General features: G+C 49.1%; 2 protein-coding genes across 4 annotated transcripts; both read right to left on the bottom strand.

Moving 5' to 3' along the window:
• Positions 1–249: 249 nt before the first annotated feature.
• Positions 250–23,661, bottom strand: LOC6600864 (protein king tubby). Of its 3 annotated transcripts, XR_003408432.1 has the most exons (7): positions 23,024–23,661; positions 1,894–2,164; positions 1,363–1,830; positions 1,108–1,298; positions 913–1,050; positions 422–847; positions 250–364 (listed from the first exon to the last, which is right to left on the bottom strand). XR_003408432.1 is itself a non-coding variant. In XM_002025863.2 (6 exons), exons 1-6 carry the CDS (start codon positions 23,063–23,065, stop codon positions 578–580), a joined length of 1,380 nt encoding a protein of 459 aa, XP_002025899.1. In that variant the 5' UTR covers positions 23,066–23,661; the 3' UTR covers positions 250–577. The 3 variants fall into 3 exon arrangements, 2 of the variants coding, with proteins under 2 accessions (XP_002025899.1, XP_026841303.1); XM_002025863.2 differs by having other exon boundaries at positions 250–847; XM_026985502.1 differs by lacking the exon at positions 23,024–23,661 and adding an exon at positions 2,306–2,360 and having other exon boundaries at positions 250–847.
• LOC113565077 (glycerophosphocholine phosphodiesterase GPCPD1) lies at positions 2,879–5,144 on the bottom strand. The gene has a single exon (XM_026985501.1). It carries the CDS (start codon positions 4,992–4,994, stop codon positions 2,937–2,939), a length of 2,058 nt encoding a protein of 685 aa, XP_026841302.1. The 5' UTR covers positions 4,995–5,144; the 3' UTR covers positions 2,879–2,936.
• Positions 23,662–24,104: the final 443 nt, after the last annotated feature.

The following is a 24,104-nucleotide window of genomic DNA, read 5'->3' as shown; positions in this document are numbered from 1 at the left end:
TATTGCATTGTTTTTTATTATGTATTTGGTGTGATATAGAGTCGTAAAGTAAATACAATACATAAATACTCGCAGAATCGATACTTCTTGGGGCCTTAATCATATTTCGAGCTCAGCAAAAGTTAGTATGCTCTCTTACCGGCTAATAGTAATCGCATTGAATATAGTCTGCTCCTATATGCGGACTATCGAATTGATCAATGATATTTAACTTTGATGACATCTACATACATGTCTCGATATCGCTTACAATAGAACTTACAGGGCGTTTACAGGGCACACATTTAGAAGTACAAAGTTACACGAACTCAACTACGTACTATAATTCTTCGGTATAATTCTTTACAAAATCGGTGAGCAAATTCTGAAAAGATGTTGTACGTAACATATGCATTAAGTACATTATCGTATCTATACACACACACATATATCAACGTTGTCCTACTTCGAGTGACTAGATTTCTGAGGCTATCATCAATAATGCGTCTTTGTCTTCCACGACGGCATGATCCACGATCCACGATCCATTATACATCTATACATAAGGCAGCGGGACAGGTCCTGGGGCTGGGTTGGCTCACTCGCAGGCTATTTTGCCATCAAAACTGCTGAGGGCTATGGCAAAGGCTTGCATGGCGCACAGGGGATAGCGATAGTCCATGGTGAAGACATCCTCCGAGGTGCGGCCGAACTGCATCACAATGTACTCGGGATCGGAGTCGTGCACCAGCTGAAAGTTCTTCACCGACGCCTGGGTGACGCGTCCATGGAAGTTGAGCACATACGACTGCGTCTCGTCGTTCCACACGGGCGTCTTGTTGTGCAGCTCCACAATGTTGTCCATATTCTGCAAAGATTGTTCAATTCCTGGGATGATACATAAATTCGGATCGGATCAGTGAAGAGTCCCACCTTCATCTTATACAAGTCGAGAATGCCCGTCTGCTTGGGATCCGCTGAACTGATCTTGACACGCTGATCGTCCTCAGTCATGCCCGGCAGTATCACAGTCATGTTGCGGGGTCCCTTGAATCCCAGGATGTTGGTGTCCTGTTGGAAAGTAAAAATCCTTTAGGATTGCAACACCTCTCTGAATGTTGTACTCACGTAGATGATGACGGCCAGGTCGAGACGCGGACTGTCCGTGCTGTCCTTGTTGCCACTGTCAAAGACCGTGAAGGATGTGCCAAAGACATTGGATCGCAGTTTGCCGCAGAAGCCATCAGCGCTGCGGGACAGGTCCGTGGGGTCGCAGCTGACAATGTAGTTCGATGTCTTGCTCTTCTTCCGCTTGCGACCTGCAAAGGAATCGGAAGATTAAGCAGAGAGTTCCCGGAGTGAAGGAGTCCATGGTTGACCCACCTCCCAGCAGAAAGATCTTCTTGCCGTAGTCCCGCTCCAGGTGCAAATAGTATATGGGGAACAGGCCGCGATCCATGCCCTTGCGATCCCGTGTGATGCGACATTTGTACAGGACTCCCTGGGGCGCTGGCTGCATCACGAACTGATCGATGTTACCGATCACATCGCCCTCGGACTCCCCACCGGCTCCGTTCGATGTTTCCATGCTGCTGCCGTCCAGACCCGCCTCCTTGTAGGGCGAGGAGGCCAGTCCAACGGGACGGACAGGTGCCGCACCGGCTATGTTGCGGTTGGTGTAGTCATCCTCGTCCAGGGTGTCGTTGAAGGACGGCTGGCGGGTGGTGCTTGGCCGCTGCGAATGCGTGGAGTTGGCGCTGTGCGGGGCGGTCTGTTGCTGCTCGATTACCGTCACGGGGCTGCTCTCCTCGTCCTCCAGCTCATGCGATGAGATCTCCTCGATTAGATCCGCTGTGGATGGAAGAACGCACTCATTACCTCCTACATTTCTGATTGGAGCTAGGGCTGTCATACCCTCCTGGCTGATGGTACTCAGGGTTCGCATGTTGTTCGAGTGATTTCGAGTGGAGTTCATGGCAACTGTTCCACCGACGGGGCTGCCGTTGGTGAGTATCTGGTCGGGATTGTGTGGCGAGCTGATGAACTGCATCGGTCCGTCGTAGGCATGCAGCTCGCGGCTGTTGCTGCGCATCCCGGACATGGGTCGACTGATCTGCAGATCACTGGCCTGGACCATGCCCGGCGACGCCCTCTTCTGTCGGATGTAGGCCTCCATCAGCTGGCGCTGTAAGCAAACGGACGATAAGATTAGCTACTTTCAAATCTTATCTAAGAATAATTTATAGATGGCTTCGATTGTGACCTTTGATAATTAGAGAAACCCACAGATGTGTACCCTGTTATATGGATCCAGCATTGCAATTACCATTCTTGATTTACTAAACGGCAATTTGCACATTTGTTTTTGAATTCAACATTTTGCATATCCAATTATTTGTGGCAATTCTCTCCTTCCCTGCGAGCATGCCATGCCGCGCCAAATTGCCGAACAACATGTACACCCACCGACGGCGAATCGGATACATGGCTGTAATAAATGCCGCGTATTTACATATGCATGGACACCCCTAATCCCCGTCGCAGCGAGTGCAAAGCGAGACCAGAGCTGCAGGTAATTGTCTCTAGGGAAAAGCGTGCGGACCCATAGCCCAGCCATCATCCAACGTCAGCAGCCCCCAGTTGATTGCTTGCGAACGGGTATGGGTATGGGTATGGTTTGGGGTATGGGTATGCAAATGGAACCCAGCATCATCATCCCCACAAACATCGGTGGGATATGGCAATGATTTCATTAAAGACTTAAATTTTCAAGTTCACGTTTACGTTTACTTTTGCCAGCACACGTACGAGTATAGCTGGGAAACCGTGGCGCATTTACGGCACCAATGCTCAGGGATCCACGCCCAACCATTACTCAAGGAGGAGGAGCAGGGGTAGATCAGGGGCTCCTTTCTAGCTCGTTTATTGATTGACGTAAATATGTATAAGTAAGAGTACTACAAGAAGTTAACGTTGCTCAGGATGCTCTCGATGGTGGCGTTCACCACGCGCTTCTGGGGCGCCGGCTCGCACTGCAGCTGGAAGAAGTCGGGCAGATCCTGCTCGGACTCGAAGGCACTCGTCTGGTTGGGACTGATCCAGAGGTCCATGCGATCGTAGATGACGGCCGTGAGCCCCATCTGGATGAACGAGTCGATGGAGACGCGGTCCTTGAGGTCAGCCCCCCAGGCCAGGACCAGCTCGACCTGGTCCTTGGCGCTCTGCACCAGCGCGGGATTGGCCTTGATGGGTACGGTGTTCGGGGCGATGCCGGCTAGATCGAAGGCCTGCACAAAGTTGATGGTCTCCACGACGCTGGTGCGGGGATCCGAGTAGTAGTCATTCGTGCTGCTCGAGAGGACCAGCACGGGGTACATGTTCTGCTTGAAGCGCAACAGGGAGCACAGGTCCACGTCGAAGCTCTTCAGGATGTTGAGCCGCCCGCAGCCGTGCTGCTGCACCACCTCCAGGATGCGGTCCACGAACAGGTTCTTGTCGATCGTCTGCTCGCTCTCGTACTCCCCGTTCGCCTTCTGCTGCGGCCACTTCAGCTCAATGTCGAGGCCCACGCTCTGGTTCACGCGCTCGAAGAAGTCCTGCAGGGTGGGGAAGAGGCGCTGCTCCAGCTGCTCGACGTTGTTGTGGGCCGGGTACTCGACGATCTTGTTGCCCACGATCTGGTAGGTCTTCAGCTCCTTCAGCTGCTCGTAGGTGATGTCCTTCAAGAGGACCTCGGTGAGGTCGTCGCGGCTCGTCGGCGTCTTGGGGTGGATGCACACGTGGATGCTCCAGTCGTGGTGTATGATGGCCACCAGGTCGCTGGTCAGCTGCACATCGAACTCCACGAGATCGGCGCCCAGCTCCACGGAGGCCAGCATCGAGGCCAGCGTGTTCTCGATCAGAGGCGCCGCATTGGAGGTGACCGTCAGGCTCTTGCCCAGTCCCCGGTGCCCGATCTCCAGCCCCGTCCAGTTGCCCCTCCAGTAGTGGGCGAAGCTGGTGCGCAGATCGAAGCTGTGGTTGGCCATCGGACGGATGAGCAGGTACTCCATCCGCAGCTCTCCCACCACGCGCTGCCACAGGGGCGAGATCAGGCTGAGGGTCACAGTGCCCTCACTGCCCGTCAGCGATGCGGGCTGCAGGTGGGCGTAGCCCAGGAGCCGCACCAGATCATCCTCCGTCTGTTCTGCATAGACCTCCACGAGGAAGGCCACCTTCTCCAGTTCATCCAGGGCCGCGTGGTACATGAGGATGTCGGGGGCTGCATACGGCACTCCGTATTCCGGCTGGGCCCGCAGCTTGCTGTCGGCGTAGGCCATGCGGACGTACTCGATGTTGGCGCGAGCGGAGCTCAGGATGGGCGACAGGGTGGCCGGATCCACGGGCTGCACGCGCAGACGCAGCGCGCCACGCCCGGAGTCCACGGGATCCTCCTCCAGGCGCAGGGCGTCGCGGAACACCTTCAGCTGTAGAATGCTCCCGGATTCCTGGAGCCAGCCCAGCGTCAGCTGTCGCTGGCCAGAGATGACCCCAAACTCGTCGCTCCGGTTGCCCGGCAGCTTGGTGACGTTGAAGGTCCTTGGCAGCACATGCGACTCCCAGCGACGGACTTGCACGTTCCCGGAGCGGCCCACGGCGGCGGCAAAGTAGCGATACTCCACGCTGCTGTTCTGGGGAATCTCCACCGATCCGCTCCACACGTTGTGGATGGCCGTCCGGTTCAGGAGCAGGGCTCCGCTGGCCTTCCAGGCGCCCAGCACCTGCAGATTGCCGACGAGGGCGGGCCGCTCGTGGACTGCCAGTTGGGCTGAGTCGGAATCGGTGAGGGTGAGGGTGAAGTTGAAGAGCAGCGGGGCATTCCGCTTGAGCGGCACGTAGCGGCGGGCAGCGTAGTACTTTTCGTAGTAGGAGGTGTCGCAGAAGGTCTCCACCGGCAGGAGGCAGACCATGCTCAGCCAGGTGATGGTCAGGGCGACGAGTGTCCTCGACCAGGACGCGGACGCGGACGCGGACATGTCTACGCTCGACGGCAAACGCGTTGCAACTGCCAGTCAGCTCTGAGTTTGGCGGAGAGCTCTTATCACAATCGCAATCAGAATCGCAATCGGAATGGCGGGATTTATGGCAACGCCAACATCACATCTGAGTGGTCAAGTGTGGCGACGCGGCGACGATAAGGTTCCACTTGCCACTCGGGACTGACTGATTATCAGATTTCGAGCCGTCGCGTCCGACGAGACCAGGCCGTTCCTATTCTCACGCACGTGTGGCCTAGACTCGTGCACAGCTCTCTCGGATGCAGATGCAGATACAGATACAGATACAGCCAGAGCCACAACTACAGCTACAGCTACAGCATCAGCATCGGCATCGGCTTCAGATACAGATACGACATGCTCAGGCAAGAGAGCTTTTCGGTGGGGGCTGTGGTGCCTACGTCATCAACGAATTGCTTCTGGGGGGCAGTTTTTAAACGAATTTGATTTCGAGCGTTGCGCAAAAGCTTCACCTTGCTCTAGGGGGAAGGGCGGTGGGGATCTCTCATCTCTCATCTGTCCCCCTCTCGCCATACCCTCTACCCCCTTATGTGGTGGCTGACCCACAATTTACATGGTGAAAGTTTGTCGGCGTCCGTGTAATTTATCCGCTTCGCTCAATTACAAATTTCGTAACATGCGGCATGAGGCCGAGCGGTGGAGAATGGGAAATGGGGGGGGAATGGGGCAAACTGTGGGAGAGCCACCAGTTGCTAGTCGAGTGGAAATAATTCCTGATTGTTGTAAAGTAAAACAAAAAAAAGCGAGTACAGTTCCCACAGTAAGCAAGCGATCCTGGCTGGGTCTCGGACCTACAATGGTGGACGGCGCACCAGTCCCGAGGGGCGTGTGGGGTCCCGACGGGCTGGAGGGGACAACCTGGTAGCCCTTTTGAAGGTGGGGGCGACCAACTGGGGGCCTGGGGGAACCACCTCACGGGGCGTACAGACGAATCTCGCCGATAAGTTTTAGGTAACTACCTCGCCGAGGTAGGTCGCCAGATCTCGTTTTCGGGGTCCTACCCCTGGTTCGAATTACCACGGAGGTCTTTACCCAGCGAGGATATCGCTGAGAGTGCCGGGCTATCGCCGGATAACACTTACGGGACCCTGGGGAACTACTGGGATCATGCGGGACACAAACAGACGTCACCGGGAGCGCTTAGGCAATCGCCGGATAGCGGCCTCGGGATCCTGTTGGGCTACGAACTACTGGAGGGAATCAGCAAAGGTACCGACGGGCATCTGTATCGAATACGGATCACCACGTGGATGGGGGAAAAGGGGGACTAGGGCAGGAGGCGTAAGGATGGAGAGAGAAGACGAGGCCCCTGACATCCAGGAAAACGCAACTTAATTGGAATGTATAACGGAATCCGAAACTTAGGGTCCTTCCAGGGGAAAGACAATGGTGGGCGGAAAAAATGTTCCCTCACACCACAAAACGACGGCGTAATCAGGCTAGTCTCAAGCGTTGCTCGACTCGCTGCAATCACAATCAAAGCCACCCCGTGACTCCTGTCACGATGAATCTCCGGTCTAATGGTAATCACCCCAGCCGACTCGTTCCTTCAAAGAGCGGCGAGACTCGTTACGCACACGACGTGTATTTTGTTTTTGGGCCCGAACGTGTTCCACAGCTCGGGCTCGGATGCCCATCGCTGCTTTAAAGTTTCAACATTGCTCGGTTTTTCTTTGCTCTGTTTTCGTTTCGTTTTATGAGGAAAACGCGATTATGTGAAAATTTGAAATCAGCTGGCAGAGCGGAAAAGCCAGAGGAGAGGGACAGGCGGAGGGAGACAAAGTAGAAGTAGAATAACACAATTCCAGGACACGTACAGCAGAAACAGGAAGCCGAAGAGGAAATGCTGCGCTTAGGAGGGGCTTGGGAGGCTGGGCAGGCAGTCGAACGGGGTTCGTTTATGGCTTGACATAAATAAGGGATGGAGGGCAGGGAATCCACAAAGTAAACCCCAATGAGGGCGAGACGTCACTCCGCCTTCGTCTGCCTGATCCATGCGATCGTGTATCATCGCAAAGCCGACACACTTGGTGCTTTATATTCATATTGTCTAGAGACCCAGAATGTGCATCTCTTTCTGTGGCTGTTTCCGTGAAGTTCCTGCAAGTTGTGCGGTTCTATTATCTTTCGATTTTCCAAACACAATAATGTGCTTCAGCAACTTTTGCGCTTTGCTTGGCGCATTTATTTTAATTTGAGGCCAGACAAATTTGCGTATGCGTAACGTAATAAAGAGGTCTAACACTGAGCCATAAAAGCCATGCCCCGTGCACGCGTGTATGTTGGCAACACACAAAAACCCACCACCGAGCCCCTAACCCTAGTGTGGGGCACATTAAAAGAAGGTCAACATCTGTGCGGCATGCTCTTTCGGGGGTCGCGTAATAAAATGATTACTCATACGCCCCCATGCCCCGAGCCGGAAAACAAGAAAGAAAATTGAGAGCGTCAGCAGCCAAAAGCCAGCCAAGTCTTTGTCTCCCTTTTTGTGGATACCCTACCAGAAGGCAATTCAAATGTTGAATGTACTCCTGCCACGCAGCATCTGTCTGCTTGAAGGCGGATAGTCCTCTTCAGGACTTGCCAGGGTATCCAGACCATCGGTGCCCCCGCACCTACAGCTTTTCTTTCTTGTTTTAGCTTGTTTACTGTTTGCTGTGTGCTGGGGAAAACCAAATCAAGCCCTGAATCAGCCAGAAAGAGGCTTTTTTGTCGAAAGGATTATGTATATGCGTGTATTACAGCGGCTTTGGTGAGATGCCTGGAGGGCATTGGAGCATCCGCATCCACCCGCTGTTCTAAAACTTACATTGATTTCGGCAGAGGGGCTGTTTAGCCAACTATTAAATGCCCCACACGGCCACACACGTACCGGGGCACACGCAAAAGCGAATAAGCGATGGCCTGGAAAACTGCTCCTCAATTTCCAGGCTGGTCAACACCCAGCAGTCATCGACACGATCCGGCCATTAACCCCCGAAGAGAGATGCGGGAAAACTATTACGAGGGACAGCTTTTCGTGCTTCTTCCTTTGACATTGCCCTGCAGTCATGGCCCTGGCCGCTGGCCCCTGGCCCCTGGTTGGTTTTTTGGCCCATATTGACAATCATTTACGTGCTCGCTTCATTAAGCCATAAGCCATGGCCATGTCGAGCGAGTCCTGTTTCCATCCCCAATAGAGGCAATGGCCGAAAAGCCAGGAAGGGCAAGGTGGTTGTGGTCCCCCGATTTGGATAAAGAGATTGGCGCCTTGCGGGCCATGGATTTGGGGAGCAATCAAAAGCGTTTGTTTCCTGCTTATCTTCTGCCCAAAATAGTCCTGTTTGAAGAGCTGGCAAGACAAGAAAACCGTTATGATTTGTCATAGCCAAAGCTAGCAGGAAAGCGGCGTTTCCTCTGCACTGAAAACCGCCGTGAGGAAGTTTTCAAAAATTGATGCATGCAACAACACAAATGAGTAAATAAAGGATGTGCAAAATTAAATGAAATTTGCAAATTGAAATAACATTTCAAATGATTTCCTGCAGGGGAAATATGATTGCAAAACACATACAAATCGCTGGCCCATTCGCATTCGGACCGAATTTGGTTTTTTCTTTCCCTTTTTGGATTTTTAATTAAATAAGGATTATGAGATTGCTTCACTCTTTCGAGCGATTTTTCCGCAGCCTTTCGGCTCCAGGGCGCACGTGGGCGTGGCACGTGCGCGTGTGTGTTTTAGGTTTAAACGTTTAAACGTTAAAGCCATGCAAATTCGATTTCCGGCTCAGCGGCCATAACATTTGCACTGTGACCTGCAGGGAGCGATCCACAATTGGCGGAGGGGTGCCAGGGGAAGCCATTAGAGGAGCATACTCTTTTCTCTTGGGGCGATTCTGTATCGGTAGATGTGTATATGGTCATGATTAGATGCACATCCTTCTCCGGTCCTGCGGTTGCCATCGAGTCAACTGGCTTTTGTGCTTCCGGTGCTGTATCCTGGCCGTATCCTTCTTCGCAGAGGCGAAGGCATCGCCGCAAATGGGAACAAGAAAATTGCTGCGGTCTTTCCTTTGCTCCCAGCTGTTGGCGTTTCTCTTGTTTCCCCCTCTCCTCTGTGCTCCTCTGTTCTCTGCGGCTCAATGTTGCTGGCAAGTGGCTTTGATTTCATTTCTCGAGTGAAAATTCCTCTGCGGCCTGCATGGCCTGCGCACAAAAAAGTTGTTAAGACTCGGCAAAGCCACTTTACGGGCTCACAAGTCCTTCTTCAGTCGCACACTCCCCCTTCACTCGAGTCCTTCAGGGCCCTGCGCGTGTGTGCGTGTGTGTGAGTGTCGCCAAATACACGAGATCCTCCTCGGGCACAAATTAGTTACGTTTTTAGTGTGATTTCCCCCTTTGCAGGCGCTTTGTATGCAAATTCCGAACAATAACGAGAGTATCAACAAAAGCCAACACACACACAAAAACAAATGGGAATCATATAGGATATGCTGCGACTATGGGACACCCTTTACAGGGAGAGATGAGAATACCGAGACAGCCCTCCGGGAGAAGCATGCAGTGAGAGCGAGAGAAATATATGCGTTTAGCCGGTCGACGTGTCTACCGTTCGTGTATCGTGCGAGAAATGTGTATCAGTAAGAGAGAGAAGATCCGCAAAAGTAGAGACAGCAACTGCCCAGCAGAAGTAGTCCGTTATTCCTTCGATTCGTATACGCTGAGAGCGAAAGAGAGTCATCACAGACGAGTGCGTCGCCTGTATATTGTTGTTGCTGAGAGAGCAACGGCATGAACCGATTGCGAGAGAGGCGGAGCAGGAGATCAAGAGATAAGAAAACTGCGACTGCACTGCTTGACGCACTAGAAAGGCAAGGCACTCGTAGGCAATAAGGTAAGGTAAGAAAGGCAATGGAAAGAGATCCGAATTCTAATGGAAACCCGACTTAAACGTATACAACCTCTAAGGTCGGTTCAGTGCACCCTGGCTCTCCACTAGTGGCAGGGTATTACAATGAATCGACATTGACTGCGGCTCTGCGCGAGTGTGTGTGTGTGTGTCATATATGTGTCAGTATGCATGAGGACCACAAAGCACGCAGAGAAATGAGGCGAGGCAGGGGCAAGTGTGTGAACAAGTGACAAGGAACAGAAAACAATCGCGCGCCCCACACGCTGCCACCTTGAGGCATGCCCCTTTGTTGCAGCTGTGCAGCAGTGTGTACATGGGTGGAATGTAGGTCGGAAATTTCAAGAAGTTCCCCAAATACAACTTTAGACGTTTCAATTTGCAGAACAATAACTGAATAACTGACATCTATCGAACAGCTAAACAGAAATTGGCAACGCACTTCTCCCTTGAGGCTTCTGTGGAGAGAGGAGCCACTAGTTTCCCTCGAAAGCAATCTACTGACAGCTGAGACTTGTGGCTGACTTTTCGCCCAGTTCGTTTTTCCCCACCGAGTTGACCAAGTTGTGGGCCACAAAACTTTCCGTTCCGTTCCGGTGCCCGGCTGCCAGGGTGCCGGGGTGCCAGGGTGCCAGGGTGCCCGTGAAGTCAAAGTAACAGAGCCTTCGGCACTGTCGGGGCTTTGTTATGTTACATATTTGTGGGTTCTCCACGGGGCATGTGTTTGTGTGTGGCAAGGGGTGCACAAACAAAGAGCTCCATGAATTCACTCGTTAGCACCCAGGAAACAGGGTACGGTACACCCACACTCCCAGACTTGCGCCATCTGCTCTGGGAGATCCAGCAAACACCCGGAGGCGCCTCGTACTCGTACTCGTACTCGTGGAAAGGTTAAATCAGTTTGGACTGTGGCCTGTGACTGTGCCCGTGTCCTCCTTCTGCTCCCGAGAGTCTCGGGACTCTCTTGATGCACGGAGTCGTCTCCCCTCCCCAGTGGGTGCTTGGCGAGAGCTGTTTGCGGAGCCCAAACAGGGCACAGCTGACAGGTGGGCCTGGCTTTTGTTGCCATGCAAGCATATCCGGTGCGGCTCATAGGATGGCTTGTCTGTTTGGACAATGGCCGACCCCGACCCCGACTCCTACCCAAATATGTAATAATGGGAATAATTAAACGAATGTTTGCCAATCGAATCGGATATTCATTTCCTAATTAGGTCTCGCAGTAGAATTACCTCCAGCATCCTCCGATCTTCCGACTTTCCACCTTGTATTTCCTGCCATAATCTGAAATTATGGCTTTGGCTAACGATTTCTCTGCATTGGAGTGGCGGGAAAAAGCAACAAATTACAGCCAGCTCATATTTCTAAATCAAATGTGCTATTTTTCCCATGTTCCGCGCGTGGAAAAACCGAGCGAAAAATGTAAAATTGAAAAAGTTTTCCCTTTGCAACTGGGCGAAACAATATTTTCTTTATGGGAAAAACTGCTCATTGTTCGGCGGGAAACGCGAGTGCCAACCAGCTATTATTTCCATCTACTATATGAATTCAATGGGGTTTTCCCGAGCGAGAAAAGTTCGGGTTTGGGGCGTCCAAAAAGTTGTTGAATTTCGCGCAAGAAATACTTTAATTAATCATTATGTTCTTAGGCCTTTGCGTGGATTTAAACAAGAGGAAAGGGAAAGGGCATTGAATGCGTAAAATTCACCTGAAAGGCCGTTTCCACCGGCATTTTCCGACGCCTCAAAGAGAATTGCATTCGCTTTTGGGGCTTAAAGTCGGCAGCAAAAAAACTGCGGCTTTTTAAACACACACATCGTATATTTTCTTTATATGCAGATGAAGTATCTGCCAGAATCCGGCCAGACCCATCTGGTTCGTGGTCCGTGGTCCGTGGTCCCTCGTCCGGGCTATTGGCAGTAGTTTTCCTCATTTTATTTCTTCGCCTTTTTATGGAAATCCTCGTGCCACACACGCCTGTCTGTGTCAGATCTGAATTTCCATTTCTTGCTCTGACTTTGCCACACATTTATTTGCTACTTACCAGAGACCATTTTCCAGTTTTTCCTTTTTCGCTTCCTCTTTTCCCTCTTTTCATACAAAAATATATTCCAGCCACATACCAAAAACTGGTTCGAGATAAAGTTTTTCCGTTTGTGGGGGCTACCTGCCCGGGGACCTGCCACAGGACTACGCGCAGAGTTCCTTAAGGTGACACAAATTGTGTGGCATAAAAACAAAGTAAGCCAGGAAAATCTTACAAATGGCAAGAAACTTGAGACTGAGAGATGGATGGATGGATGGATGATGAGAAAGATGCACACACACACACACACACACGCAGCAATGGGCAAGGAGAAGTCCTTGCTTCAACAGGGTTATATTGATTCAGTGAAAGTTCATTCGAAAAGAACTCGCGAATGTAGGGAAAAGTTTTTGTTGAATAAAAGAAGAAGCGCCAAAGAAAAAGTTAATACTTGCATCTCTATATATACTCTATACTCTATACTCTATATAGATTTGTAGGACCCTCTTTATCACAGTGTCTTTTAAACTCAAAAAAACTCTGAAATTTTCTATACTTTTCCAAGAATTATATATGCCACAAGTACGATCAATATGCAGGGTATCTGCCCCCCTTTGCTGCATTAATTATCGTTTTATGTGTGTAGTTGAGAGGATCGTAAAGTGGAACTTTTGCAATCATTGCAATCAATAAAATAAACTGCCAATAAAACGTACAAATAAAAATAAAACTACAAATGGCTCGTTTATTGCACTATAAATTCTCAATAAATTCGATTTCCGAGAACTTTACGCAGTTGAAGACAGAAAAACAAATCTGTCAAATAATTCGCTGAAAAATGGCTTAAAGCGACCGCAGAAAAAGGGTCGTGTCGTTTCGTGTAACCTTCTTAACTTAATCGGCTTTTGTTCGAATTTACTTTTCACTCTCCTTTCGCTCCTCTTTTTGGGGAAACCCGGAAAAGTCAAAGAACCGCTTACCGAACTCTTTACACACATAAATGTGGGGCGGTGGGCGGTGGGCGAGGATTGGGTTAAATCTGCTTCGGCTTTGGCATTCTGCAGGCAATTGGAAACTTGCAATATAAATGCCTCTCTCTGTGCCTTTGATTGTGGTAACTGGGAGCTGGGAATGCCAGTGAAACTTTCTCCCCCTCCCTATCCCTATCGTTTTCCCTCCGGAAAGACTGAACGGACCGGAGCCCGGCCGGATGGGCGAGCCATCAACGAGCCACAAGGGACTACGAGAAGTTTGTGTCTGTGGGGGCCTCAAGGCATAAGCTCTGGCAGGCAGCCTCTTCATTGATTGTGGGACACATACTATATATGTAAAGCCTCCTGTCATCGGCCAAATTACTCGATTGAATATGCAAGTGCCCCTTCCTCCGGCAGCTGTTGTCCGATGCATCTGGCGGCCCCAAGGGACAGTGTTTGTTTGCTAATTCCCTGCCAATTACGATGGAGCATTGTTTTGTTGACGTGATTTGACCAATTGTTATTTAATTAGAGCCTTACAGCCTTAGCCATTCTCCGCTGGAAAAGAGAGGGAGAGAGGGAGATAGAGCTACATTTCCGCTTCTTCTTTTGGGCTGAAAACTGTTGCCTACTTTTCAGGGCTGCCTGCCGAGTCGAGTGCATCTCTTGAATGGCAAAAAGTTTCCTTTTCATCTGCATGCCATAGTCTTGATTACGTATCCTTCGGCCGGGACAGACGGACACGGCTTAGCAGTCGCATTAAGAGCGCTTCTGCTGGCGGGGGGCGGGGGGCGGGGGGGCCTGGGCGTGGGCATTCATCAAGTGCTGACAGTTTTGAGCAGACAGCAATTATTTTAATTGCATCAGGAGACGACAGGGGGCAGGAGGCTGTAGGCTGTAGGCTGGGAGCTGCGGGCTGGGGGCAGGATACTCATGTACGAGTATGTGTGGGCGTGGCGACAGCTGTGCCTGTGGCTGTGGCTCCTTCACTAATTAGTTGCACTTTTCCAGTGCTAATTGGACATTAGACGTGCTTTAATCGAGTTGTATCGAAGGTCCATTAAAGACCTCCCGCTAAACGCGACAGCTATGCCATAAATCATGCAAATCAGGACCTAAGTAAACGCTGTCACTAAAATATAGTTTGATTGATGGGCCCAAGGATAATCGGTGGCTCAGAGACTCTCCGTCCGAAAGGCAAATATGCACGCGGGACAGCCTCTACAAGGATACCGTTGCCTTGGCACACTAACTCCAGCGATGCGGACGGAAAGTTTTATCAATAAAAACTCCTCGAAAGTCGCTTGGCTGCAACATGCAACGCTTTGTTGTTGCTGCGACTTGCACTGCTGTTGTTGTGGCAGCTGCTGCAATGCCAAGTGCTCGACGCTGTCATGTCGAATGTTCTCCACTGTTTGCATCCGCATTAAAAAGGGAATACAATTTAATTTACACTTCTTTCCACCGATAAAAGGAGCCAGGGAATGGGAAGGGGAATACCTTTCCATAACTCATTGTCTCTGTATTTGTGTGTGTGTGCACCAGATTTGAATAGTTTCCAATCGTCAGAGGGGCGGCATCCTTGATGGAAGCAGCAGACCTTCACAGTGTCGATATCGTGTATTCAAGGAAGGACAAGAATTCGATTAAAATATGCAAATGTCATTAAGTCGAAGGGGGTTTTTGGGAATGGGGATGTACAGTGTACACACCCTATAATCTATGGTGGAAAAGGAGACACTCTATATAATAATGATTTCCCATGCTCAAATGTCTAATAAATTACTCCGACCGTTATACCTGCCCCCGACCAGTGGCAAGTTCGATCCGTAATTAATGGAATTCCCCTCGGGTCATATGTCACTGGGAAATCATTAATTCTGATTCGATATTTCTGATAAGTAATCAAGTTTTTCTGTTGTGTCTATCTGTCTGCAAAGAGAGACACGACTAGAGGCAGGGAACCAATGTGTTTGCTCTTGCAACTGAATAAAAAAGCGATTAAAGCCATGACACACGACATGTGGCACGTTGAGACTTCAAAGGGGGGGGGAGGGGCGAAAGGAGGTGGTTCTCGATGTCAAAACAAACAGCAGAACAAACGCCACGCACAATCGATTGAGCACACAGAACACAGACGCAGAGCAGTAGTCGAAGGGGGCAAAAAACGATCTGTAATGGAATGAAATGCCTCAACTGGGGAGAACATCCTTGCACTGCTCTGGGTAGTCCCTTCTGGCAGTCCCTTCTCCAGCCATGCCTCTGCAATGGTCGTTCGTCAAAGACCTCTAAAAGAACAGTCCCCACTGCAGGTGCAAAGTGGTTCGGTGGCGGAGGGGGGAGGGCGCAGCGGGGAGCGGGGAGATGTGGCCTAGCCAATCCAGCTAGAACGCTGATATGCCTGAATGGTTGCATGAATGAATACATGAATGAATGGGTACCCACCGCCCTGCCTCTGCCACCTCCCACTCACACACACACATGTGGAACATTCGATTTTTCCTCACTCGCAGGACTTTCCAATGAATGGCACTGGCCCGTTCTGGGGTTTCTATTCAACCTTCTTCCCGCACTTTCGGCGCTTGTAATTAAGGTGAATGTTTAAGGCCACGGCGGTTCCAGGAAGCCAGGAAGCGGTACACGCGTTCCTAATGGCTGGCCATGGACTTGGAACCAGGACTTGCACTTGTTTCTAAACGAAATGAACTCGAGTCAAGGCTAGAACGGAAACATAGTCCAAAGGGGGTAGAAGGTGCTGGGAATCTTGTAGTTCTGAGTCAGGAATCATTGTCTTCCCTCAACTACCGCTCGAAATGAATCTCAACAGAAGACAAGTACAATATTTGTTCCCAACAGAAACAATAACCCAAACACTACCGCTAATTAGGCTGGGGAATAGAGGCTGGCCTGGCTGGTTGGCGGCCACAAAGTTCTCCGTTTCGGCCGCTTTAAGGTTAACCGCAATTAGTGCCAGAAGAGCCAGAGAAGCACAGAGAAGGGGGCGAGGGCGAGGGCGAGGACGAGGTGTAGGCCAGCAATCACAATCATCTGCTTGCCGCAAATTAGGAATGCCTGGCCCGGGGGCGTGCCCTGGGACACCGAATTAGCCACGAGGCAGGGCAAAACGACGGCCTGGTTGACGAGTGAAAGTCACAGGTAGAAGAGGGGGAGCGGCACATGCCCCAAGATGGAGCACTTGAAGCGAGTTAATTGTTGCCTGCTTCGAGGGGCAATCAAAAGTTACTGACCGGAACGCTCCAACGCTCCATAAACACACAAATAAAACGGAGTATAAAACATACATTTCTTTGCCTTTGAAATGGTATAATTTCCAGAGTTTTAACCGCAGCCTGCGGCTGCACCCGGAGCGGACAAAGCCCCATTACGGATGTCGACAGCTCGCCGGAGAGCGCCGGAGAGTGGCGCTGAAAGCGTAATTAAGAAGAGCTTAAAGCCCAATGCAGCGGACAAGCCCATTCTCCAGAAGTGGTTAACTATGGATCCCGTTTGATGGATCGCCCCTCTCGGGAATCCCTCTCGGCTGGACGCCATTTTATTTGGAATGCCTGCCACCAGCCACCAGCCACCAGCGCCGAAAAGTCGACAGCAATAAATGTTTTATGGTCATGGCCTGGATTTCCATGGTTCCAGGGCTCCCCTCCCCCGCAGCAAACGTCTCAATTGGAGAAATACAAACAGTCGACTTTCAACAGCAACAACTACAGTCGTAGGGCTGTTGAATGAGGGCTGAGGGAAACTGTAAAACTGTCCGTCTGTCTGTCTGCCTGTCGAGTGTTCGATGGAAAATCGAATACGTATACGTATGTATATTTTCGGTGAAGGGGAACTTGAAGGGTGGCGAACACTCACTGATCGAATCGAAGTGCGCTCTGGAGGGTATACTCTGGTTCCAGGAATATTTAATTGCCTTAATTCCATTTTGGAGATTCTTTTGTGTTGCCTTTCGATTTCCACTAAAACTCTCCACTCCAGAGTGAAGTTTAATTAGACCCAGATGAAAATGAAATTTTATATGATTCTTAAACGCTGCGTTTAATTAAATTTCCAACGAGAGGCAACCAGTGATGGCAACCAGCAAGTGAGAGGAGGGCAAGGAGCGACCATCCAGGCGTTTGATGAACATTTAATTAGCTCCAAAACTCCCCGGAGACTGCTTTTTCTAGGGAATTCAGAGCCAGAAATAAACACTGGACGATGCGAGGACTGTCCCAGGAGTTGTCATCACTTTGCTTTGGTCTGGTGAGCGCATTGGCATTGAGGCAGTCGAAAACTTTGCTTTTCACAATTAATTTCGATAAACAAATGCGAATCAAGTTAAATAAATACAGATATTTGCTGGTGACAGCTGGAGAACGGAAGGAATAACACGTGCCTTGCGGCTGGCAATGCGGGAAAGGTCGGAGATTGCCATAAATATTGAAACAGAACAGAACCGAACATATATTGTGTGAATGTTTAGTTTTGTCTCTTTAAATGCACGATTTATATGCAAATTGAAGTGACGCCAAGGTCCTTACTTCTCCGAATCTCAATCTTTGAAAGTTACACAAAAAAAGGCACAGTGTCGTAAAACTGACGACTTGTGCAAGATGGCAGCCAGAAATAATCTGACTATTAAGGTCCTTTCGGACATTTTCATTTCGTGCGACAACAGAAAGCAGCATAAAGCAGAAGACAGAGCGCAGACAGCAGAGCACGGAAAAACGCAGGAAAATGTGAAAATCTCAGTCGAGTGGAGGCCCTCAAGTGCCACCCAGAGCAGAGGGGAGGGTCCCGGAAGAGGGAAGGATATGATTTTGTAATAAAGCAAAGTAAGTCGCGGCGACGGCGACGGCGACGGCGACAAGCATTCCCCATGGGCCACATGACGTATGAGTGATATTAAATAACGTTATTTTTATTAAGGCCACTTTCCCGATTCAGTTCAGTTGACGACTCTATAGTCTATAGCCCCTCTGGGCCATTTCCATGCAGGCCCCCACACAATTGCACTATCGGATTCCTGCCAGTGTTCGACATAGTGGAGCGAGGCTTTTATTAATTTTTGCAATTAACGTTCATTGGTTTATCGAAATGGAAATCCTTAATCCTTTCCGCACTCTGCCTTTATTAAATTTTAATTAGTATCCAATTTGAAAAAGACAAAAACAAATACAAACAGCCGGCGGGGTGTTGGCCAAATGGAATTTGCATTAATATTAGAGCGGACCGGACGAGTCATAAACAATTCAGAGAGACACATAAATTAATGGAAAGCAACAGCATTGGGCAGGCACGTGTCCTGGCAGGTGTCCCGGCCCCGTAATTGGCTCCGAAATCCATGGCTGAATACAAATACTCGAGTGGTCGAGCTCCTACCCGACTAACCGACTAACCGACTAACCGACTAACGACCTTGTTAATTTGCAGAGCAGACAAACGGCTTAAGCCGGGATTGGATTGAAACGAAGTGAATGTCACTTTCTGCACAGACTGCTCTGTGGGTTTCCGTCAATGGCTTAACCACAGAGTCACCGCAACCACCGACCGAGCAACCACTCAATCAGTGATGGAAGCTGGCTGTCAGCTGCAGCCAAACCGCATATGAAAAGTCGATTCAAGAACTGCAATTTCACATACTTTTGCTCTGGAATTTCCTGCAATAAATTGCTAAATTCCCATCGTTGCTAATTGCCGTCCAACAGTGTGGGGGAACCGATGGATGGATGAGCCCACACGGATGACAAACCCTTGTCGAAAGCTCACCAATTTAACACGATTTATTCATATTTTTCCACAAGAGTGGAGATAGAGAAATTTATGCCGAAAGTTGGAGCCTTGCAACGTGTAGAAACAGTACCAATTCCCAAAGTTGTAATTAATTTTCAGCAGCCCCGCTCCTAGTGACGGTTCCTAGTCCTCCAGGGCCCTCGCCCCGGGCTGCATATGCAAAACTTTTCCTGGCGTTGGGGCCTGGCCGGGCTTTTGTGCCTGATAAATTGAATCAAGTTGGCAGCGCGTCTCGCAGGGAAACGGCAATTAATAAAATCTGCAATGGAAATGCGGTCGCCCTCGCACTTTCCCCTCTCGCACTTTGGTGTACTGAAAAATGTCGCAATAGTGTTTATGGCGTCACTCCCATATTTTCCCCCTAAAAGTTATCTCCCTCTGTGGAGTGCTTCTGATGGGCAGCTCTCGTGCAGCTTGACCGAAAGTTTCCAGTTGCCGGAGCGAGATGTGAGCCTGCCATTTGAGAGTGCAGTTGAGCTCTTAAGCTGCCAGCTGCCGACTGTCGACTGCCAACTGCCGACTGCCAAGTGTAGTTAAAGCCAAACGAAAAGTGTCAGAAGCAGACGCAGGACGCGTACCCGTAAACTGAAACAGGAGACGAGCTCCAGCCCAACCCGGAGATGGGGACAAAGCTTTTAGCCAGAAAATTGATTGCTAGGTATTAGTACGTACAGAAGTTGTGAGCTCTAATTGAAAATGAATTGCTTTTTGGGCAAGGAGCTGCCCGAGACTTCTCCTCTGTGTGCAGTTTTCCCATTAGGTAGTTTCCGCTTATTCACGTAACTTTTCTCGCACTCGCATCGCCGTTTATTCCCTGCCCTGCCTGTTGATTTCTGAGAGATTTTCAGCGGAAAGACGTCCGGGGATTCGAGGCGCTTAGGTGCGAAGAGTTGCCAAAGAAAGTCATCTTTTGGCGCTTTCCGCATGTGTCCCGGGGGGGTTTTCTTTGAGCTGCTGCTAAGCCTCCATCACACCACCAACTGCTCATCGTTTTCCCGGACTTTAGTCAAAGAGAAACCACGGAATTGTTCATCAAATAGTTGCGAAAATCTTGAAAAGTACTTCAATCCAGGGAAAGTATTTTGACCACCTTTGAATCAGTTGCTAAGAACAGGCTTAAGTGCCTTTCGGCATTGGGCATATTAAATATTTGAAGCCCCCAACTTTGATGGCTGGCATTCGATTAGTCAGTCGTCTGGTGGTCTGGTTCCATTCGACGACCCGACAGAACTCTCCACTCCACCAGCATTTTCCGTCCCCACGATTGGGTCAAGAACCTCGGCCTGGGGCCCGAAGCAACAGAGCACAAATTACAGGCCTGGCCTGAAACCGCCAAAAGGTAAAAGCCAAGAAGGCCAAGAAAGCCAGTTAACACCCACACCCACGCCCCCACACACACACAGCCACAAAAACGGAGAAAGTGAAGGTGCGATGCGTCATTTCCGTTGTTTTTGGGACTCCTCGTGTTTGATGGGGATTTCGTGTGAGGCAAAGCTCGGAACAGTTCGCGGAACAATAGAGTGGTCCTTGCGCTGGGGTGAATTATGTTCACATGTGGCAAACCATCCAGTGACTTATCACTCCGCTTTACCACGACAGAGCCAGAGCTCCAGAAGCCATCGATTTTATACCCCCCGCCACCATCGTAATGACATTCCATGGGACACCAGCAGACATGAAAACAATACCAAATATTGTTTATACATATATGTATTTCTAGTTCTCTCTGTCTGTCTCTCGGCCCGTGTCCTGTGTATCCCCTTCTGAGGGCTTGTTGTGACAGTTGCCCCTGGTTACACAGGACACAAACAACCGTGTGCGGCGAGGGGTCTCGTTTTGTTTTCGGGAGTAGTCCCGGCCAAAGGCTTTATTAATCCTTTGTGTATATTTAGCCACCGCTTAAAGCAGTTGAGTGCCACACATACATACATACATACCCGTGCATCTTCGTGTTGATTTACGAGTATACCATCGCATTCCAAGTGCAAAGTGGCTCCACTCTGTGCGTTTTCCACTTTTTATTACACCTATAAATTTGGGGGTTTACTTTAGCTCTAGCATGCATAAAATATGCTTAATATTAAGGCGTGTGAATTATTAGAAGTGTGAAAGCAGATCTGTATTCGTACACAGCCCTGTAATAGAGTTTTGTTATACCCGATACTAGATTTGTGGTGAAAATGGATGTGTGTGTAACGTCCTGAATGAATCGTTTCCGACCACATAAAGTATATATATTCTTGGTCAGCATCAATAGCCGTGTCGATTGAGCCTTGTCTGTCTGTCCCTATGAGCCCTTCAAAGACTATAAGAGCTAGAGCAACGACATTTTTGATTTTTATTGAATAATTATTATTATAATTATTATTCCTGATTTTTATTGAAAAATTATTATTTTTGAATTTTATTGAAATACCATTAATTTTGGATCAAAACATTTATTATATAATTATTATTTTTGATTTTTATTGAATAGTTTTGAATTTTATTGAATAATTATTATTTTAGCTTCTTAGTGTATGTATGCATAAGTATATCTCCAGACTGCATAATCTGAACCAGATCGTGTAATTATTATAGCCTGAATCAAGAATACAATTTCCTTCTCTCTCGCTCTGTTTATTTCAAAATTTCACCACACCCCTCTCCGCCGCCGCAAAGGACGAAAATCGTTACATCCCCAGATCTCAGAGACTAATAAGGCAAGAGTAACCAAACCACTAAGTATCGGGTATAAATGTAGAGTTGCGGTCTCCGCAGCAACTCACAACGTTCCCCCTCGTTTTTAAATCTGCTTTAGCTTCCCCATCAAGTTTTCCTTTTCGATCATTATCTCCTTCCCTTTCTCTGTTTTTTGATATCTTAATATCCAAAAAGAAGAATCGAACATTTGCTCCGCGTAATTTCATTTGGAGCTGAAATTGCTTGTAATTGTTGTACGAGTATGTCTTCGTGATGTCATTCCATTAAGCAGCCGTGAACAGCTGATACATATTTTATAAGCAATCTCAGCCCCCAAGTGGAAAATCGAACCAACCAAACACTTGGCAACGATTCGATTTATGTCTGTGTGGGGGCGGGCGTGCTTGCTGGTGTTCTAGGCGCTTCTTTGCGGAGCTCTTGCCTCTCCAGCGCCTTGCCACCCAACATAATTAGGGCCAATGACAGTCGTCGTATTGAGCTGCAGCAAATGCAGCAATACCCAGAAAGGACGGCACTCGGGTGGCCTGGCGGTGGAGCGAGCCGCTCAAAGGCTTTACTCGTAGAGGTTTCGGTGAGTTTCGATTTATTTGGACGCCGTTGCCCAGGCAACAGACGGGCCAGGTGGCCAGGCAGCACACGTCACAACAAAACACCTCGACAATGGCCATTGAAGCACTCGGGGCCTTAAATGGCCAGAGTTGTGGACGAAAAGTGGACAATGCCTGGGATGTGATGAGTGGGCGGTCTTTGGGCTTCCAAAATGTATCAATGAAAATTCCAACTTTCCCAACCAATTGATGATTCACTCTGAAGAGCGAGGATGTTGAGAAAAGGGTTGTTTGAAGAGGATTTTTAGTTGGTCCATCGTTCTAGGGAACACGGTATTTACACCGTAATAGAAATGCGCCCTATACTCTTCGAGTACCGCTTCACCCAGGGTAACACATCTATACTAGATACATATGTACATTTTATCGGATTATGTATCGGATTAAGCTCGACCTAAGCAGGAAGTCAAATCGACGGAGGCCCTTCTTTCAGCAGTTGATAAGCTTCTGATTGAGTACGTAACAACATGTACATATGTATGTACATATAAGAACGTTTTTAGAAAAGGTCCGTCGATGCGTATTCCGCCTATTATGCCTGATCGGGAGCAAAGCCAGGGTACTTTTCCTGTCCTGTGCGATTCAGAGCTGGCCGGCATGGGCTTATTCAGAGGCGTCAGGATGGTCTGACCAGCTGGACCGGTTGCATGCTATAACATCGTTGCAACCCTTCGAGCTGTATATAGAGCGCTTCAAGGGCGATAAGAAATTTGCAAAATAAGATGAAATAAATCTGAGCGGCTGAGCATTGGCGGCTACCACAAGGGAAAAAGTTTTCCACTTTCGATCGGGATAATAGTAAACACCTGGCTGGTTGGTGGTTCTTGCATGGAGAGGCAAGTAGAAGAGTGCATCCAAATAGATCTGAAAAGTATCTATGTATGAACCATATACTTCGTACTTGGACTTTGTACAGAAGGGGATATAACGGCAGCCTTTTCACTTGCAATTATTACTTGATAAATATAGGAAAATTCCATGATTCTCGGCACACCAACCTGTTGTTCCATTTTCTGATTGCGACTGCTAATTGCGGACATCTTGCAGCTTTGCTTTTTCTGGATCTACAGTAACACGCTTCCTTCCTTTCTCCACTTTTGTGTTGGTTATCACTTAGCGACGAGATATATATCGCGATATGTGTGTGTATTCCTGTGTGAACGAATGTAGCAAAACAAAAACCGAAACGGGGGTCGACGGCGAAGGGGATTGCATCTGGCAGAGTGCCGCCAGAGCATGCAAAAACGTGAAAAGAATCAGGCGCTCACCCAGACCCGCACACCTGGTTCGCCTTGTAGCTGTAGTTTCAGTTGTAGTTGGAGTGTGGTTCTCCCGGCGACGGCACACGCGACAAAAAACACAACCCCGAAGCGTGCAGACCAGCTGTTCTTGCACTTCTCTCTCTCTCGCTCTTGTCACGATCAATTTATGTTCTTCTCTTCGTGTTGCTTCCGCCTTCGTTTGCTTTCGATTTCTAATACACGTTTGATGCTAATGCTCAATTTTGTTATCGCACCTTCGCGTTCTGTGCACTTTTCGCGTGTTGCCAATTTTCCGTGTGAGAGTGTGATGTGTGTCGTCTGCATTGAAACGTAAAATTTTGGCGCCTCTTTTGGTAGTGCCCGGGCGAAGAAGTATACCGTGCCGTTGTTGATTTCGGAATGACGACGATTTCAACAGCCAAAACGCTAACAAATGGAAACGAAAGTAAGCCCGAACCAGAAGCCAAACGACGAGCGCTGTCGCTGTGGTTTCTGTTGTTCTGTCGTTTGCGAGAGCGAGGACGAAACGAAACGGCTCTCTGCTCAACGTTTCCTGTGCTGCTTTCTCACCCTCATGGTTCTGTGTTGTTGGATTCGCCAAGGCAAAATATCTAGAAGGTAAGCCAGCTCGTGGAGAGCGCTCAATCATGAATGTTTTAGTACACAATAATTTATATAATTATTTATGTTAGAATATGTTTTTTTAGTTAATGTGTGTGTGTCTGTGATGTCGGAGCAAAAAGAAAACTAGAATGCTAGACTGCTATACCTCATATTTTATATACCTTGACATTCTCTTCATGTCTGGTTCTCTTCG

This window comes from Drosophila persimilis, unplaced genomic scaffold (assembly GCF_003286085.1).
Source record: "Drosophila persimilis strain 14011-0111.01,24,50 unplaced genomic scaffold, DperRS2 tig00000002-arrow-pilon, whole genome shotgun sequence".
Lineage (NCBI taxonomy): Eukaryota > Metazoa > Arthropoda > Insecta > Diptera > Drosophilidae > Drosophila > Drosophila persimilis.
The sequence above is the reverse complement of the archived record's forward strand: the minus strand, read 5'-3'. Positions and strand labels throughout refer to the sequence as shown.